Here is an 18,487-nt window from a genome sequence, read left to right on the forward strand (position 1 = left end):
CAAACGCTGTCGTTCATGCCAATAATAAATTTGGCAGCAATCCGATATCCAGCCCTTATTCTGTTATGTTTAGACAAGCATTTATATATAGTTTGTTATTTATTTATTTATTTTTGTCAGTGGCTCTGCTTAACTAACTGAATGAATGATCTGGAAAGGATTTAAACTCCAGGGCTGGCTGAGAATTCATTCAAGCCAGTGTAGTAACGCAAACCCAATAAAAAGCACATTGACATAAATACTGTTATATTGTAAAACTAACTAGAAGCAATACGGAAGGAAGGAGCAATTTAAAAAAATAATAAATAAACAGCACCACAATGTTCTGTATTCATACCAGCTAGAATTTACATCGTCAGACTTTTTTAGATCCCAAAATAAGAAAATGAAAGCTACAACACCGTGACTGGGGGAAAATAAAGTAACAAGACTTTTTATTTCATTGCATTTTTACATCAACTCCTGTTCTGTTTCTTCTGTTTTTATTGGTTTCGTTCAGTTGTCGATTGCATCATGGGGGACGTCCCAATTGGGGTTCTCCCCTCTTGGCTTGGGCCCCCCACTTTTCTTGGCGATTATGATCTGGTCTACTCCCAGTACGGTGATTGCAGCCTCGGAAGCCAGCTTTATACCCCAGTGCTTCAAAAGCAAAGGGTCTAGGATGCCAGCTTCGGAGGCGTCTATCAAATCAGTGCCCTCTCCATCGGCGCTGACCCCTGCGCTGCTCTCGCCTTGCTGGTGCAGGGAGTACAGCTTCGACATCACTGGGTTGGTCTGGGTACCTGAATTATCAGCCAGAGCTCTTGTGATGGACTGCAAAGACTTGGAATAAGCGTGAATGGCATACTGCTCTAGACCAGGAACGGATTGACCAAAATCCGCTATCTTGACTGCCAGCTGCATTTCGGTGGCCCCAGCCCCTGGCACCAGACGCGGGTCTCTGATTAGAGTGTTGTAGGTGCTCACTGCATCATTAACAGCTTCTTCAATGTTGTCTAGAAGCCTGTCTGTAGAACCACGCAGTAGGATGGTCGACATGGGGCATTCTTGGTTCTGCTTGAAAATGACCACTTGGGTGTTGCCAACCTCTTGCAGGTAGACCTTACTGCAGCTGCCGAGTTCATCTTCTGTTGGGGGGGTGAGACTCAGCAAGGGGGTAGCGCCTAGAGCTTTGCACAGCCGCCTCAGATCATTCCGGGAGGTCATTTTGACCACCATTAGCTTGTACTTGTCTGCGTAGTGGAGTGCAAGGTCTCCTATCTTGGCTCCAACCACCACCACGTTGACTCCTGCTTCTGCAATGTCTCTGACGTGGCTTTCCATCAAGGCCTCCTCGCCCTTTCTGAAATCCATAAATTCCCCAGCGCTCTTGAGAAGCACTGTACCTTTCGTTTCAGGCTTGGCGGAGTCAAAGGCACAAGTATAGACCGCTACCTTGGCATCCTGTACAGAGTTGACGGTCCCTTCTGTTTCTCTTTTAAAGACCATGCCTTCAAGCATCACTGAATCTTCCACGCTGGCCCCGATGATTTTACAAATTCTTATGCTCTCTGCGCTAAACTCCCCAGACTTGGGTATGGCGGACACACAGCTCTTGGCTACTAGCGTGGCTAGGAAGTCTTCATACCCGTACTGCTTGCTGGCGAGGGATGGTTTGGTGGCTGCTGCAACCTCTGTCACATCTCGGATGTCCTTTAAGGACAAGCAGCTCAGGTTTTCCAGGAGTTCCAAAGCCTTATTAGATGCCACCTTGTAGCCTTCAGTGATTTCGGAAACCGAAAGCCCAAGCTTCAGAAGCTCCTCTGCGTTCTCAAGCAACGAACCGGCCAAAATGAGAACAAAGTTGGTCCCGTCGCCAATCTCCTGCTCTTGAGCCTGGGTCGCCATCACAAGCATCTTGGCTGCTGGGTGCTCCACCACTAGCTCTCTGAGAATAAGGGCGGCATCTCCAGTCACAAAGATCTTCTCTAGGTGGTTGATGACAAGCTTGTTGAGCCCGTTGGGGCCGTAGGAGGTACGCAGGCAGTGGCTCAGCTGTTTGCAGGCTTCGATGTTTCTGTGGACCACTTCTTCCAAGCCGCTGTAATACCTGGCTCCTTGCTTGAGCATCTGGAGGTATCCCGGGGCTACTGGGACATGTGCAGCCATCTCTCTGTAATGAGGGAGGGCTATTATAGTGAGATTCCTTTAGTCAGGTTTGCTTAAATCACCCTTCTCTCTGTCTGTCGGTTCTATCCACGCTCATCAGCACCTGGCAAGCAGAAATGATAATGTTACAAGTTACAGCTTGAAGCTGTTTATGTGCTTACAGTACAGTACAAAATCACACACGAGCAATCAACCCATCACTGTTATAGAGTTGCAAAAATGTCCACTATCCTGAGTACAGATGTCATCCCGTGCACCGTATATATGGAATAGTTCTAAAATAAAAAAAAAAAAAAGCTGCTATGATTTAAAATCTTCGTTTTTTTACGATTTATAACAAGTTAATATGTCGTGGGCGCGTCTTATTAGAACAGAAATCATTTCCCACAGTTTAAGCAGCCGGCTTTGCTTGGCGGTCCTCCGCACGGGATGATATCTCTTATTACAATATGACAAAGATTAGGAATACATACAACATTAAGGAAGCTTTGCAAAATGAGCCTAATTACTATGCAATATTCATGCCAGAATTTCGGACTTGGCAGTTCCTGTATTGAGTGGAATAAATCCAGGGCTTTTAACTGTTTTTTCGGTACGTGCATTTCAATACATTTTGGTTTTTAAGAAGAGGATTCACACTGTGGGAATGACCTCAGTAAGAATGCTTCTGTTAATAGCAAAATGAACCTGCCAGCCTAGTCTTGATGTGCCACTGTTTATCAGAGCTGTTTACTGTTGGGTGCAATTTGAACAATGTATGCAATCAGCAACCAATTTCCCAATGGAATATCGGAAAGATAGTAATTGATGAACACTTTATTATTCAGAAAAAACAAACAAACAAAAAAATGTATAGACTCTTCATAAAAGCCTTCAAATATAATTGAAAACATTTCAAAGTGAAGCAATATATGCATTATAAAACTGAAAAAGTACAGTGCAAAAATACTGTGGTTTACTTTTTTTAAGGGATACACATATTTCTATAGAGAAGTGGTCAGAATTAAGTGAAACCATGTACTGTTACCCTCCATTGCAATTAATCATTGCACAGAATGGACCCAATGAAGTAAAGTTTATCACCTGGGATTAACATTCTCTGAACGCCATCAGGGATGAATATCAGTTTGATCCATCCCAGGAGCTTAATTAGCCACAGTGTTTAGGTAACAAGCTAAGGTGCAGGCCCTGAGGCTCACTGCTTAAACTGTCAATGGTCAAAATGCCAATGCAAAGGGCAGTCTTATTTCCTGCCATGTTGAATGTTACACAGCATCTCCAGCGAATAGTTCTGTCCCAGGAAAATGACTATCAAGCAACAAAATGAGCTCCTCTCCTACGCACATTCGTTTACTTTTGTGTTTTTTACACTGCATTACAGCTTACGTGCCAGACAGGAATCAGCCTTGGATGCTCTGGCAGTTTTAATCTTTTATGAACGGTAATCCTTGTATTTTTGTCTTTAAGCATGTTTATGAGGCGTGTAGGGAGACATCCTTGATAAATTATAAATGGTGTTCTGTGTACTGCTCACACCCTTGAGAAATGCATCTGCCTGGGCACTCCAGCCCCAAAGCAGAGAAAACGGCTGCTCTAGACAGCACTGCATTCATCACAGGAGATAACTCTGGGCACAAAACAAACATGTCTGGCTAGGCTGCACCAAATACATATTTTAGTTTGTTGTGAGTCTTTATATTTGGTGCCCAGGTGCAGTATCTTTTATGATAAATGATGCATTCGTTCACTGGCTGTCTGGGCACAGACTAGCTGGAGCAATCTTCAATACAGCACCATTAATTATGTATTGGGAGTTTTAACCCAAGACTTGGTGTATCCTTGTGAAGTCTACTGTGCAGCATCTGCCAGAAGCGTTGTATTCCATTTAATTAAACAATTAGACTTTCAGATTAACACACGTTTTAAATGTTTAAACTTTACATATGGGAATGCTGGGAAGCACAACACATATTTGGTAGCACGCCAATTGAGTTTCAAATAAATGACTACACTATTAATTTGACTACATGTGTGCAACACTAATGTACGGATATGAAATAGACACTGCATATTAAATAATCGTACACTAAATAAGATGAAATATTTAGACTATTTTTCATTTTTCTGATAATGGTCAAATGTTTTAAACTATTACCACCCCTAGTCAGGATGGTTAGAATACGCATTTATACCTAATTAAATAATGGACATATTGTTAACTAAAGTCAGTCATGCGTTTACGTTTGCCTGCCTTACTTTGATTCTTTAGTTTTACCATGCATATTTTGAAGAGAGGAGTCGTGTACAGTATAGGCCCATTGAGAATAATAATCCTTAGCTTATTGGCTCTTTAGAGATGCTTTCTAAGTTAACAAAATGTATCATTGAATTAAAACCAATGAAAAAGAGGGCACTTAAAATTAATTAAAGGAATAATTGATTTAAAAACTTAACTACACATTTAAGGATACAGTGTTAAACGTAGCCTGTAGTTTCTAAGTTTTATTCACAAAAGCTATCTACATTTTCCTTGCCTATATTTCTTTTGCCCTGGATATTTAAATGATCATTTTCTGCAACACGGGAATACAAGATGTTGCATCTCAAGAAAACGGCCTCCAAATAAATAAATAATTCAGATTGATAAAGCCTATTCTTTAAAATGCATTGTTCTTAAATTCTTAAAAAGTTAGACAATGGAGAATGAATTCTCTCACACTGGAATTCTTCCAGACTTAAATTTATAGACAAACAGCTTTCTCTGGGGATTAGAACATGCTGACTCTGCAGTTTCTAATGTGTAATTTCAATGGTCTTGCTTTTCCCCGGCCATAACTTACACGTATAACTTCAAATAATAAGAACAGCTCCTAGTTATCTCGCAAACCTTTTTCAAAAGATTATATCAATCAGTTGGCGTGTTTCATTTATTACGGTATATTTGACATTGGTTAGGTTTTGTTAAGATGTAACAGGATTTTTCCACAACATTCCTTCCAGGGATAAGCTTGAGGCAGGTTTTTCGAACCAAACAATCAATACACAGCTACAACCGAAAGCTTTGCATCACCCTCTATATAGACACACCACTTTGTGGTTTTCCATATCCCAATGAAAAACTGGCAAAAATTGAAAAATGTGACATTTCGAAATCTTACAAGAAATACTACTGTATTACTATTATGGCTTCCGGTAGACTTTTGCAATATAATTTTGTAGTTTCTTTGATTACATGATGCTAAATGAAAGATCTAAATGATGTTACTATATATATATATATATATATAAAAATAATTGTAAGAATAAATCATGGATTTGAATATAAACAATAACAAGTAGTTGTCATGCCGTCAAAAACCTAGAAATACCTCCAATGTTTTGATTCAAACACATGCTCCATTGAGAAATATATGTACAACATATCGAAACATTGGGCAGCTGGCTCTTAGAGAATAATATATATATATATATATATATATATATATATATATATATATATATATATATATACTATTTGTATTATTATATCCCAATCCTATCAAGCATTATACATTCTTATTGTATTAAGTTTGGAACAGTTAATTGCAAATAACTATGTGTGGCATAAAAAACTCAAATGCAAAAAAAAGACAAAACAGCACCCAAGCAAGCAGATTCCTCTATATAAATTATTTAGGAATAATATAAAGCAGACTGCCTACTTTCACTCTTCCATGAATCTTTAAAAGAGCACAGTATGCAAGATTGATGCGCTCCTTTAAAACGCTCACTTCTCAGAAGATGACAGTCCACAGCTTTCAGACAAGGTGCTTCTCCTGTCCCTCTGGGTAACCACAGCTTGTGAATATACAGAAAGGAGATCAAAAACTAAGACTTTACTACTGTTGCTTATGGAAGTGCCTTATGAATATGACATTTTTTTTCCTTGTTTAAAAAAAAAAATGTATGCAGCTCTGTCTGGTATGTTAACTCTATGTTAGGAATTTAGAATTGTATTAATATCTGTCGTGCAAGACTGTATGGTAAAAGAAAAATATATAATTATGACAAAAAATGGTTGGACAAAAAATAACCTTATCTATCAGCGGACCACTATGGGCAACAAGGAGGGCATTGATTTGGCAGAGAAAGGCGAGGTAATTAAATACGTGAGGGGAAGATGGGGGTGGAAATCTGCAGTCTTCTCCAGAATGCGTCATAATAGGCCTTACTTTTAAGAGTTATCCTTGTTATTTATACAGACTTGCATAGTGAAGCACATGCCAACTGACTTCCTGCTCTCCCTTATTTATATAGACTTTCAGATCTTATGTCTTGCCTATCATAACTGAAATTAGTTTGCAACAGGGATATACATATTTAATATAAAGAATACATTATATATAGTAATTAACAAAGATATACAGCATATATATATATATATATATATATATATATATATATATATATATATTAATTACTTTTCTTTTTCATAAAGTATTTTTAGTGGTTGATGAGTAGCCTGTTGGGTCCTGATTCTCCTTGGATATGGAGCTATATAAATCCTTTGGGGCACAGCCTATTTACATAAATAGTTTTATTTTTTTTATTGACCCACTTTTTCTTCAAAATATATATTTTTGGGGGAATATTGGTGTGATGCATTTTAGTTACATTTAGTATGTTCACCTAAAAAGCAGATTACGTTTATTAAAAAAAAATAAAAAAATAAAAATACAATATCCCGGTAAACAATTTCACAAAACTTAAAAATACGTTTCATAAAAAACTTACCTCCACAATAAAAGACGAATGTAATACCGATACAGCACTTTCTATTTTTTTTTACTTCATATATATTTGTTAAGGAGTTGTAACCTGAACAGTAAAGAAAATAACCGTTTTTTTTTTAAATCACATTTCGAGTTGTATTACTTACATGCACGCGCCGCTGTTCATGCGGCCGCGCGCTTCCATAGTCCCAAAGGTCGTGCTCGAGAGCGCTCCTTACCCACCTCCCCCCGTGGTTGCTATGGAGACGCGTCGGCGGCGGCAGAGATAGCAACAGAACTCAAACTGCCGATGACGACGCAGCAGTATAAACAACTACAAAATACCAGTTTAAATATACATTTTTCTTTTATAAAGGAGTGAAACGAAACTGGCCATGAATAAATAACACCCGACTCTGCCTATTTATGAACATAATTTTTCAGGAAAAAAAAACAGGTGAGGATGCGTATGTTAACGGGGTATGTCTGTCTGGTTTCGGGCTGTTTTGCCAAACGCTTACTTAAAAACAAGTGCAACAGACATTAATTTGTAAACATTAAATATTACATACAGGTGTCGTGTTATTTTGTGGTACGCATTAAAAAGTGGTACAGCGTGTACGGCGCTAACTATACCGAAGTTTTAATACAAACATGACAAAATATAATACTTAGCTGTACCCAATACGTAGGTATGGACAGGGAAGTTACCTGTATTTTGTTTGCTTAATAAAGCTTTGTATACAGGTTTACTCTGCTTAGAGAAAAGAAAAAGTTTATAAGAAAATATATATTTTATAATTAAATATTGTGAACAGCACAGTTAAAGCATAGGTAATCATTGTAAAGCACAGAGAGGTCTGGTAAAGCATAGGGAAGCATTGTAAAGCACAGAGAAGTGTGGTAAAGCATATTAAACATGACAAACTAGGCTAAACTATGGTAAAACTGCCATAGTTAAACTGGTAAACCTTATAAGGGTATATACAAATCAAAGTTTAAAATAGTATTTAGGCCTATATATAAATTTTACCATTTTTTTTAAATATGCTACCACACCTATCTAGGCTTTAAAATGCTTACCAATGCAGTACTATGCATTCAGTTCGGGTCAAATGTTAAGTGAATGCCTAAATGTTTTGAAGTAAAGTAATAAACTAAACTGAAGAAAGGTTTCAAGTTTAAACGAAAACACACCTAATTGAGAGCTAATAACAAACTGCTTCACCTAAAGCCTTAGCTATTGCATCAACATACAACATATCTATAAACTCAGAGTATTACAGTCTTTTTTCAGAGAAAGAGAAAGAGAGAGAGCGAGCACTGTTGGCGGTGAACGATGGCGGACTCCGTGAAACCCGGCACCCGTCCCAGGTCTTCCAAGTCTCCCAGGACTCCCAGGTCTTCCAGATCTCCCAAATCCCCCAAATCTCCGAAGTCTCCCAGGTCTCCAAAGTCCTCCAGCAGAAGGAAGACAGCCGCACAATCTTCCAAAGGACACTCTCCTCGACCCGGGTCCACACCGACCCCGGCAGATCCAATCAAGGATCCGGAACCGCAGCTGACAGGTGAGAGTCCTCCACGCCTGTCAGCGCTTTCTGATTCTCGGTGTGTTCCTTTGCCTCTGTCAGCTTCTCATTCTAGCAGTGGCTGACTTAAAGAAAGCTCAGGAGATGGGGGGGGGGGGGGGGGGGGGGGAGGAGGTACGGAGCTGTGCTGGGGGCAGAATGACAGTTTGTAGCCCCAGCACAGTAGCTTGCTGACCAGGTCACACTTGAACTGAAGACCAGATCCTTTTCTTGAGCTCTTCTGGAAGAGGTGGGCTTGCTGGTCCAGTGGTTAAAGAAAAGGGCTTGTTACCAGGAGGTTCAAAACCCAGCTCAGCCACTGACTCACTCGGTGTGTGACCCTGAACTACTTAACCTCTTTGTGCTCCGTCCTTCGGATGAGACGTCAAACAAACGAGGTCCTATTGGAAGTTACTCTGCAGCAGCAGTTGTGGATGCATAGCGCACCCCCAAGTACATCGCTTTGGATAAAAGCGTCTGCTAAATGACAAATTAATAAGAGGTGGAGAAGACAGTGCAGTGAGGGAGCAGACTCTATCACTCTTCCATAAGAGGCAAAGCAATGCAGCCTAATGATCCTCTGGAAATGTTCTGTTTCAGTGCAGATAGTCACTAAATATTCCAGTTGAAGACCCATTATAATTCAATTACTCGTTTCCTTTTTCATTCCCCGTCAACATTTTCATTTCGCTTAAAAAAACCTATTATTTTAAATGTGCAGAAATACAAAGTGGTGGCGGTGGATCACCCCGTGTTTGCCTTTTCACTGCTCTGTGGGGATTTCTACGCTGAAGATAACAGACCTGGAGGGTTGATACTGTTTATTAGATTAACCAGGAAAGATGAGCTGTTCATGACCTCACTGTTGAGCAAGGATAGTTATTTTTTTTGTTTGTTTTTGTTCTTGTGTTACAGAGAATGCAGCTGTTGGGGTGACAGAGCAAACCGAAAACCCAGAAATTACACCCACTCTGGCCATAGAAGAACCAGATCTGGTAAGTTCTGCAGTAATAGAGAAAAAATATGTAACTTTTTTTTTTCATTTCCGGAAACATTTCAAAGTAATTTTACACTTGTTTAGTGCACCCCCTCCGATAACGGGATTTTGTATTTCAGACACTAGTGTCAGGTTACATAACAGGGCTTCAATCAAATGTTCAAAAAATCTTAAGCCATTTCAGCCACAGTACTGTATATGTTTGTTTTCACCATAGATATAGAGGCTCCAAATGTAGCTTTGATTGAAAAGCCTGTAACTGATTTATTGTACTCTGTCTGAGGAATTCATCTGCAGCAATACATCCAAACAGTAACATTTCGTTTATGGCAATCCTAAATTGTTCATCCCCTTTTTAAACCGTGGTGACTTTTACAAGCATTATAAATACCTGTTTTTTGTTTACTGTGAGGTTCGCTGTGAGTGGGGTCGTTCCCACATTAAAACAAAAAATTAAAATAAAATAAACTGCTGGTCTGTATTAAACCTGCATACAGTGAAGATTTTTCTTTTCTTTGGACATGGAAAAGTTATGATGTGGGGAAACAGACTTAGGACAGAGGGAAGGAGACGCTTCTTTATACCGGCGAGTGGTGAGGGGATGGAATGGGTTTCCTAGCCGTGTTGCTCATGCAGAATCATTGGGATCCTTTTAGACCCACCTTGACGAGGTTTTGGGATCAACCAGCTGCTAGGAACCTGGACAGACACCTCCTCCTCTCGTTCACACATTTTCTTATGATCTGTACGAACAACCTTAAAATGAGACATTTTGTGTCAAAGCAACACGGATCTGCTCATCATAAAACGTTTTTTTTTTCTTTTATAAAAAGCGTAAGAACCCTGGGCTTGAGTGTTGTTTCCCTTCCACAGAAGCCCCTGTTTAAACAGAGGGTGGTTCTCAGCGGCATGGAGGATGCTGTGTGGCTGGAGGAGCACGATAATATCCTGGAGAAGTTCATTGGAGACCCCGCACTGAGACTGCTGGTGGTATACCTGGACTCCTACGCAGGGCTGCGATTGGAGTTCTTCATACCAACACAGGTAATACCGCCAGGGTAGGGGAGCTGGAATCACACCACTAAACTCAGCAGGCTAAAAAGCAGCCCTTACAAATGTTTCCCCATTGCAAAGCATAGACAAGTAGTAAATTTAACATGATACACTAATATAAAGTTGCTTTGCTGTGACCCTTGTAAAAGTGTAGTAAAGACCAGAGAGGTATGGTAAAGCATATTAAAAAACAAGCCATGGTAAACTAACTCTTATACAAGCTTCCCATTGTGAAAGCATTTAAAAGTGTAATAAAGCACAGTGAAAGCATGGTAAAGCATAGGGAAGCATTATAAAGCACAGAGAGGTATGGTAAAGCATAGGGAAGCATTATAAAGCACAGAGAGGTCTGGTAAAGCATAGGGAAGCATTGTAAAGTACAGAGAGGTGTGGTGAAGCATAGGGAAGCATTGTAAAGCACAGTGAAAGCATCGGGAAGCACTGTAAAGTACAGAGAGGTATGGTAAAGCATAGAGAAGCATTGTAAAGCACAGAGAGGTATGGTAAAGCATAGGGAAGCACTGTAAAGCCCAAAGAGGTTTGGTAAAACATATTAAAATACATGACAGACCATGGTAAATGCATTGTACAGGATAACCATGGGAAAAGCTGTCAAATTGGCCTGCAAAAATCCCATGCTAAAGTTTTGTAACGTCAGCCTTACAACCCGTACCTATAGAAACCAAGTCTGCCTGCTCTGTTTGTTTCCCAGGTCACTGACCAGCTGACGTACTTCATCAGGAAGGAAGGCCAGCGGATCACGGCCCAGGGGTTTGAGCGCGAGGTGCAGTTCGGGACGGTGCGGGCGGGCCACACCGAGAGCCTGCTCAGACTCATGAACGGGATCTACGCCCCGCAGATATTCGACAACAACACCTGGCCGGACAGCATCAGGAACAACTTCTCTGCTCACCTGCACCGCTTCCTCGCCAGCCTGACAGGTGAGCCTCTGAGGGGAGAGATGGGGGAGGCTGTATTTGCAAAGCGTTTTACTCCCGTCTTTAATTAAATCCAGTTTTTTTGGGGGTTTTTTTTGAGGAAAAACTGTTGATTTTATAAAGCTAGATCCGAACGACGTAAGTGCAACTGTTCATGGCCTTTTACACAACACACTAAAGCGTTTTTTTTCTTCTCAGGTTTGTATCTTTTACCTGTACATGGAATCTACCTGTACATTGCTACATAATCTTTCAACATACACATGTCCACCAGATTTGACCTGCAGGATTTCTCCTTACACTAAATAATTAGGGGTTGCAACTCGACATTATTGCTTACGATGGATTCCGTATCCAAATCACATCTTCGTTCGAGTGCAGTTGCATTGGATTTATTGAAATGTCTTGTTTTGAAGCACCTCAAAGCTGTTGACACGCTCATTTCCCCAGACACCCGGTACAAGCTGCAAGGACACACTGTGCTGTACATCCCTGGGGAGGCTCTCAAACTGAAGCCTGTCATCGCAGCCAAGGATAAAGAGCTTGTTCAGAGACTGGAAAGTAAGTAGAGAAAAGCCTCATGGTTACAAGCATGCTGGAGGGAATGCAGGCTGTTCATAAGACTAAAATGCTTGTTACTCTGAAACTCTGGTTTTCAATTATTTAAGCAGATTTGTGCACCCCTGGCATAGATGGGCTGCATGTACAGCTGTGGCCAAAAGTTTAGCATCACCTAGAATGTTAGGATTGAGACATCATTTAAAAAAAAAACAAAAAAAAACAATATGAACATAATTTAGATATTTTATTTAACATCATGTAAATCAAAGAAACTACTAAATGGTATCGCAAAAGTTTACTGGAGGTATTTCATGTTAGATTTCGAAATGTCACATTTTCCAATTTTTGTCAGTTTTTCGTTTATGGGAAACTACAAAGCGGTATGTATTCAGTATGTTAACGTAACATTGTTCAGCAGGTTTCATTCGACTTTATGAAGCAAAATTAGTCAATTGATGCAAAACGTTTGGCCATAGCTGTGTGTTCACAGCCCCCTTGCACAAGTTTAAGATCCCCTGTCTCTGCTGTGGGCTCTCCTCAGCTGCGATGATCCACTGGACCCGTCAGATCAAGGAGGTTCTGAGTGCTCAGGAGGCAGTGGAGACCGGGGACAACTCGGGCCCGCTGGAGGAGATCGAGTTCTGGAGGAGCCGCTGTGCCGACCTGACCGGGATCAGTGAGCAGCTGGACAAGCCCGGGGTTAAGCACATCCGAACCATCCTGGAACTTTCCAAGTCCTCCTACGTGACGCCCTTCTGCAAGCTCTCCAAGCAGATCCAGGTAACAGGGCAGGGCAGGTGTGGACTGCAGGTTCGGGGTGAGAAGCTCACGCGGGCGCTGGCAATCAGTCCTGTGTTTCAGAACCACCCCTCGTCGATTGAAATAGCCTGTAGGTTTTACTAAGGAATTGTTTGCAGCTGTACAGTAGGATAATAACTTTTTTTTTTTTTTTTTTAATTATCATTAACAGGGGCCTGGTCGCTCATTGCTCCTGATCATTTTAGTTTTTAGTTCTGAAACCCAGGACTGGATGTCAGACTAGTGCGGGTTTCTAGCTCCGAATGGTTAATGGCTGGCATTTCCATAGCTGTAAGATAAAGGGTTTTGATTTCGTTCTCTGTAACTGCCGTTGCTCTGTGGTGTACAGACACAGTTTGCTCGGCCCTTACAGCTACGGACAAAAATTTTGCATGACCCTCTATATAGAATTAACAAATTTTGCTGGAATGAAACCTGCTAAATAATGTTACGTTAAAATATTGAATTACATCCTGCTTTGTAGTTTTCCTATATGCTTAATGAAAAACCGTCCAAAATTGAAATTTCAAAATCCAACTTGAAATACTACTGGACTACTATTACGGCTTTTTGCGATATCATTTTGTTGTGATTACATGATGTTAAATAATAAAAGATCTAAATTACGTTCATATAGTTTTTTTTTTTTTTTAATTATGACTCAATCCTTCAAATTCTAGTTGATGCAAAGCTTTTGTCCCTAGCTGTGCACTAACGGTTGCTTTTCTGCGCCTCTTGCTCTGTGTTTGTTTTCAGGACGGGTCGTTGCAGGCTCAGTCCAACCTCTCGTTCCTGTCTATCATGGGGTCTCCCTGTGAGGAGCTGGCTAAGCTGAAGCCGCGTGACATCCCAGACAAGCTGCCTCATCTCCTCAGCCTTATCCGAGTCATCTGGGTGAACTCAGTCTACTACAACACACGGGAGAGGCTCACCTCCCTCTTCCGCAAGGTATGTGTGTGTGTGTGTATAGTTAGGGTGTGATTTTATATAAATGTATATATATTTATAGCTATGACCAAAAGTTTTGCATCACCTTGAATTTTAGGTTTGAGACATAATAAAAATAAATAAATAAATAAATGTTATATATATATATATATATATATATATATATATATATATATATATATATATATACACACACACACACAGGGTGATTAGAAAGTAAGTTTACCACGTCAATGAAATGATATGGTGTGTTGATGTGGTAAACCTATGTACATATACATATATATATATGTATATATTTATATAGTGTGTGTATATATATATATATATATATATATATATATATATATATATATATATATATATATATATATATATGAACATCATTTTATTTAACATTATGTAATCAAAGAAACTACAAAATGATATTGCAGAAGTCTACTGGAAGCCATGATAGTAATACAGTAGTATTTCATTTTAAATTTCAAAAGATCACATTTTTCCTTAAGTATATGGAAAACTACAAAGCGGTATGTAATTCAGTATGTTAACATAACATTATTCAGCAAGTTTAATTAGACCTTAAAATTAGTTAATTCTATAGGGTGATGCAAAACCTTTGGCCATAGCTGTGTGTGTGTGTATATATATATATATGTATAATAGTGGTAATTGGGATATGCATGCATAGTACAGTAAAACATATCAAAATATAGTACAGTAAAAGATACCACATTAATCCTTATAAAGGTTTCATAAGAACATTCCTTTTACTGCAGCACTACAGTATATGATGTTAATTCACATGCGTGCTATCTTTTTACATGTGAGACGTTTTTAATAAATTGCCATAGCAAAGTGTGCTAAAACACGGCGACAAAGAATGGCACAGCACAGCACAGCACAGAAAGTTCTCCGAATCACCGGGCGAGCACGTGCAGGGCCAGAAAGGAAGTGGCGCTGAAAAAGTGTTGTGTGTTTGATTTTTTTTTTTTTTGTCACGTGACAGCTGAGCAACGAGATCATCCGGCTGTGCTGCAAGGAGATTTCCCTGGAGCGGATATTCGAGGGGTACATCGTATCCAGCAAGCAGAGCCTCAATGAGTGTGTGCGCTGCTGCATGGCCTGGAAGCAGCACTACCTTCACATCTCCCAGCTACATCACAAGTAGGACCCTGCGTAGCGTTACTCCAGGGATGGGAGTAAGACTCCCCCTCTTGCATAGCAGTTTCACCCATTCCAGGTTTTACTACTACAAGCTTGATTAACCACAGTGTGCATAGGTAACAAGCTCAGGTGTGTCTTAACAGAGATGGAAATAAGACTCCTGTTACATAGCAGTTTCACCCATTCCAGGTTTTATTACTACGATCTTGATTAGCCACAGTGTGTATAGGTAACAAGCCCCCCTGTGTTTTATTAAACTCACAGTAAAACTAGGAATGCATCAAACTTCTATGCAAAGGGAGTCTTAGTTCCATCCCTGTTCTCCCTTTAGGGTGGGGAGTGTGAGGTTCAGTCAAAACAATACAGTGTTTACAGTATGTTGATATTGCGTGTTCAATGTCTTTAAATGACACACAGTGAGTGACAGAATGATTAATGGTCACTGCCAACCGTCGAGCCTGTTTTTTTTTTATTCCTCTGGCAGTCCCTTTTGTTCAGTGATTCCAGACATTATTTAATTTAGTGACTTAATGAAATTAGGTTTTCAAATCAATGTATTCAAATGATTTCACTCCACTTGTATCCTGATTAACACATTTGGCTGTCAAGATGAAACCCCTGGGTTTTTGGCTGCCAGGCTGTGGTGAAAAAAAAAAAAAAAAATCTTTGTTTTTTTTTAAATTATAAAATCATTATTTTATAAGCGCTTATATAAACTAAAAAAAAAAAAAAAAACACTTGCAAAAAAAATCCTTAATGTTCTCTTACACCAAAGTCATTTGTGTAAATGTGATGAAATGTGAGTCCGACCAGGTCCTTCAGAGCAGCTCAGTGAAAGAATCTGCTTAATAACGGCATTCTGAGTTATGCTTCCTCTGAGCAGAGATTTCATCTGTGATCAGAGTGAGCAGAAAAATCCTCGCTCTGAACCGCTCAGTAACTTAACACACCCAGTGTCAATGTGAAATCCTACCGGTCTTCTCATTCTGGTTGATTGGAACGCCTGTCCAGTTCCAAGGCTGACCCGTTCTGTGTTTTGACAGGTGCTCATCCACAGGCTGGGTTTTGGATCAGACCAGTATTTTTGCACAGGTGGACGCTTTTATGCAACGCTGTAAAGACTTGCTGGAGGTAGTAAACAACGCTGTTACTTTCTACTTTTGCAATGAGATTTTTTCTATAACTTTTTTTTTTTTTCTTACAATGACCAGGAATTAAGATTGTTATTGAATACGTGCATTTTGTTTTTGTTACTGTTCTCTTTAGGGGGTAAATTACAGATACTGTAAAACAGAGTAAGTCTGTGGCAATGTTATTTTGGTGATCTCCCAACGGGCTCATTTACGGCAACAAATATTAACACAAAATTTGTGAAATGTTTTCATGCTTGCAAAGATTTAATATTTTACAGCATTTACTTTATTAATTAATAAGCAGCAGTGTGGAGTAGTGGTTAGGGCTCTGGACTCTTGACCGGAGGGTTGTGGGTTCAATCCCCAGTGGTGGACACTGCTGTTGTACCCTTGAGCAAGGTACTTTACCTAGATTGCTCCAGTAAAAACCCAACTGTATAAATGGGTAATTGTATGTAAAAATAATGTGATATCTGTATAATGTGAAATAATGTATAATGTGATATCTTGTAACAATTGTAAGTCGCCCTGGATAAGGGCGTCTGCTAAGAAATAAATAATAATAATAATAATAATAATAACTGTGCTTTATTTTATCTTTAACAAACCCGTGGTTTAATAAATTAACGAAAACCGCAGTAATTTATGTTTTATGTTTTATGATTCATCTTTTTTTTTTTTTTTTTTACTTCTTATTCATTGTGTTTCATGTTGTTTGCTGTGACGGTGTAGTGAGCCTTGTGCCAGGTCGTCATTGTAAATGAGAATTTATTCTCAATTTACTCGTCTGGCTAGATAAAGGTTTTGATTGATTGCTTGATAGTGTTTCATGCTATGTGAAGCACAAGAAAATAGTTTTGAAATGGAGAAGGCACCGGCCAAAACGTTTGTCTGCTTGAGTTTGTTACGGTGTTTCTTTTCTCCACTCCCAGGTGTGTCAGTGCCAGCAGCACTTTGCCCGGCGAGAGGAAGGGAACCAGACTCCGCTGCCCTGCTTCACCGGGCACAAGGGACCAGAGATCACCCGCAGCTTGCTGGAGATTGAGGGCACTTTCGAGAAGAACCTGCTGATCCTCAAAGCCGCCAAGAAGACCATCTTGGACGTCAAGAACACGTCCTGGCATGACGATTACAACAGGTTAGACTTGCTGCGCTGCCCTCTATTACAGATATTTAAAAATTATATAATGATGACCATACAAAAACAAAAGAGAATATAGGTACACAGGGCTTGAAACTGGCACTAGCCCTGCATCCCCTGTCCTGGGTTTCAGAACTCCCCTTGTTTAGGTATATTATTGAAATGACCAGTCTGGAGTTTGAACAGTGAGGCTGTAGGTTTACTAATAGGAGTTGTTCATGCAGCTTTAAGAGAGGAACGATGCATTTAACATTAAACCCCTATATTTAACTGGCACCCGTAGCCTTATATGCAGGCGTGACTTAAATGCATGTGATTGGTGGTCCGGTGGTTAAAGAAAAGGGCTTGGTACCAGGAGGTTCCCGGTTCAAGCATCGGCTCAGCCACCTGCGCACTGTGTGCGTGACCCTGAGCAAGTCACTGAACCTCCTTGCGCTCCGTCCTTCGGATGAGACGTAAAACAAACGAGCTCCTGTTGGAAGTGACTCTGCAGCAGCAGCAGCAGCAGCAGCAGCAGCAGTTGTTGATGATGCATAGTTCACCCCCCTAGTCTCTGTAAGCCACTTTGGATAAAAGCGTCTGCTGAACAACTCATTCATATTAATAATTAGTAATAATAATTATGGCTAAAATGGCTTCCCCTTTTAATCACAGCAGTTTTTATAGTGAAATGTGTTGTTTTTTTTGTGTGTGTGTTGTGCAGGTTCCGGTCAAATATGAAAGACCTGGAGGTGATGATGCAGAACCTGATCACCACTGCTTTCGAGACGGTCACCACGGTGGAGCAAGGAGTGAAGCTGCTGGACGTCTTTCAGCACCTGTCTGCACGAGAGGTCAGTGTGTGTGTGTGTGTGTGTGTGTGTGGGTGGGTGGGTGTTTGGACTCATTTATAGTGCTTGCAGAGGGGGAAAAACAAAATCTGACAAATCCTACCTTATAAGACACAGGGACGTGTCTCCATAATGTTTTAAAATATATTTTAAACATAAAAAAAGGTATTAAAACTTTCAATGCAGCAGGAGTATTTACTTGAGCCCCAACTTTCATTGTTATGTTTAACCCCTGTGCTCCACTGGAGCTTAAAATAAAAACTCTACAATATATGGGAATCAATGCAAAGTCCTTAAACTCTATTTTGTATGAGTGTGTGTGTGTGTTCATGTGTGTGTGTGTGTGTGTCCCTTACAAAAATGTACTGCTGTTTATACCACGGTAAAAACTTAGAGAGAAACAGCTCTCTATCCAAAGAGAATCAGGATCCAACAAGATACTCATCAATCACTC

General features: G+C 40.0%; 2 protein-coding genes across 2 annotated transcripts in view; one reads left to right on the plus strand and one right to left on the minus strand.

Moving 5' to 3' along the window:
• Positions 1–472: 472 nt before the first annotated feature.
• On the minus strand, positions 473–6,974 carry LOC117971383 (T-complex protein 1 subunit theta-like). Its single transcript, XM_034919627.2, has 2 exons — positions 6,922–6,974; positions 473–2,251 (listed from the first exon to the last, which is right to left on the minus strand). The coding sequence occupies exon 2, from the start codon at positions 2,146–2,148 to the stop codon at positions 496–498; it is 1,653 nt and encodes a 550-aa protein (XP_034775518.2). The 5' UTR covers positions 2,149–2,251; positions 6,922–6,974; the 3' UTR covers positions 473–495.
• A 116-nt stretch (positions 6,975–7,090) lies between these two features.
• dnah2 (dynein, axonemal, heavy chain 2) overlaps positions 7,091–18,487 on the plus strand; it is an 80,364-nt gene continuing 68,967 nt past the window's right edge. Inside the window, exons 1-12 of the mRNA XM_059014519.1 lie at positions 7,091–7,356; positions 8,186–8,467; positions 9,383–9,462; positions 10,338–10,508; positions 11,230–11,458; positions 11,906–12,016; positions 12,558–12,796; positions 13,571–13,762; positions 14,772–14,929; positions 15,973–16,060; positions 16,995–17,200; positions 17,907–18,036. Of these exons, the coding sequence (XP_058870502.1) occupies positions 8,239–8,467; positions 9,383–9,462; positions 10,338–10,508; positions 11,230–11,458; positions 11,906–12,016; positions 12,558–12,796; positions 13,571–13,762; positions 14,772–14,929; positions 15,973–16,060; positions 16,995–17,200; positions 17,907–18,036 (1,833 nt within the window). The 5' untranslated portion in view covers positions 7,091–7,356; positions 8,186–8,238. The remainder of the gene's footprint in view (positions 7,357–8,185; positions 8,468–9,382; positions 9,463–10,337; positions 10,509–11,229; positions 11,459–11,905; positions 12,017–12,557; positions 12,797–13,570; positions 13,763–14,771; positions 14,930–15,972; positions 16,061–16,994; positions 17,201–17,906; positions 18,037–18,487) is intronic.

Source organism: Acipenser ruthenus, chromosome 48 (genome assembly GCF_902713425.1).
Source record: "Acipenser ruthenus chromosome 48, fAciRut3.2 maternal haplotype, whole genome shotgun sequence".
In the NCBI taxonomy this organism is placed as follows: Eukaryota; Metazoa; Chordata; class Actinopteri; order Acipenseriformes; family Acipenseridae; genus Acipenser; species Acipenser ruthenus.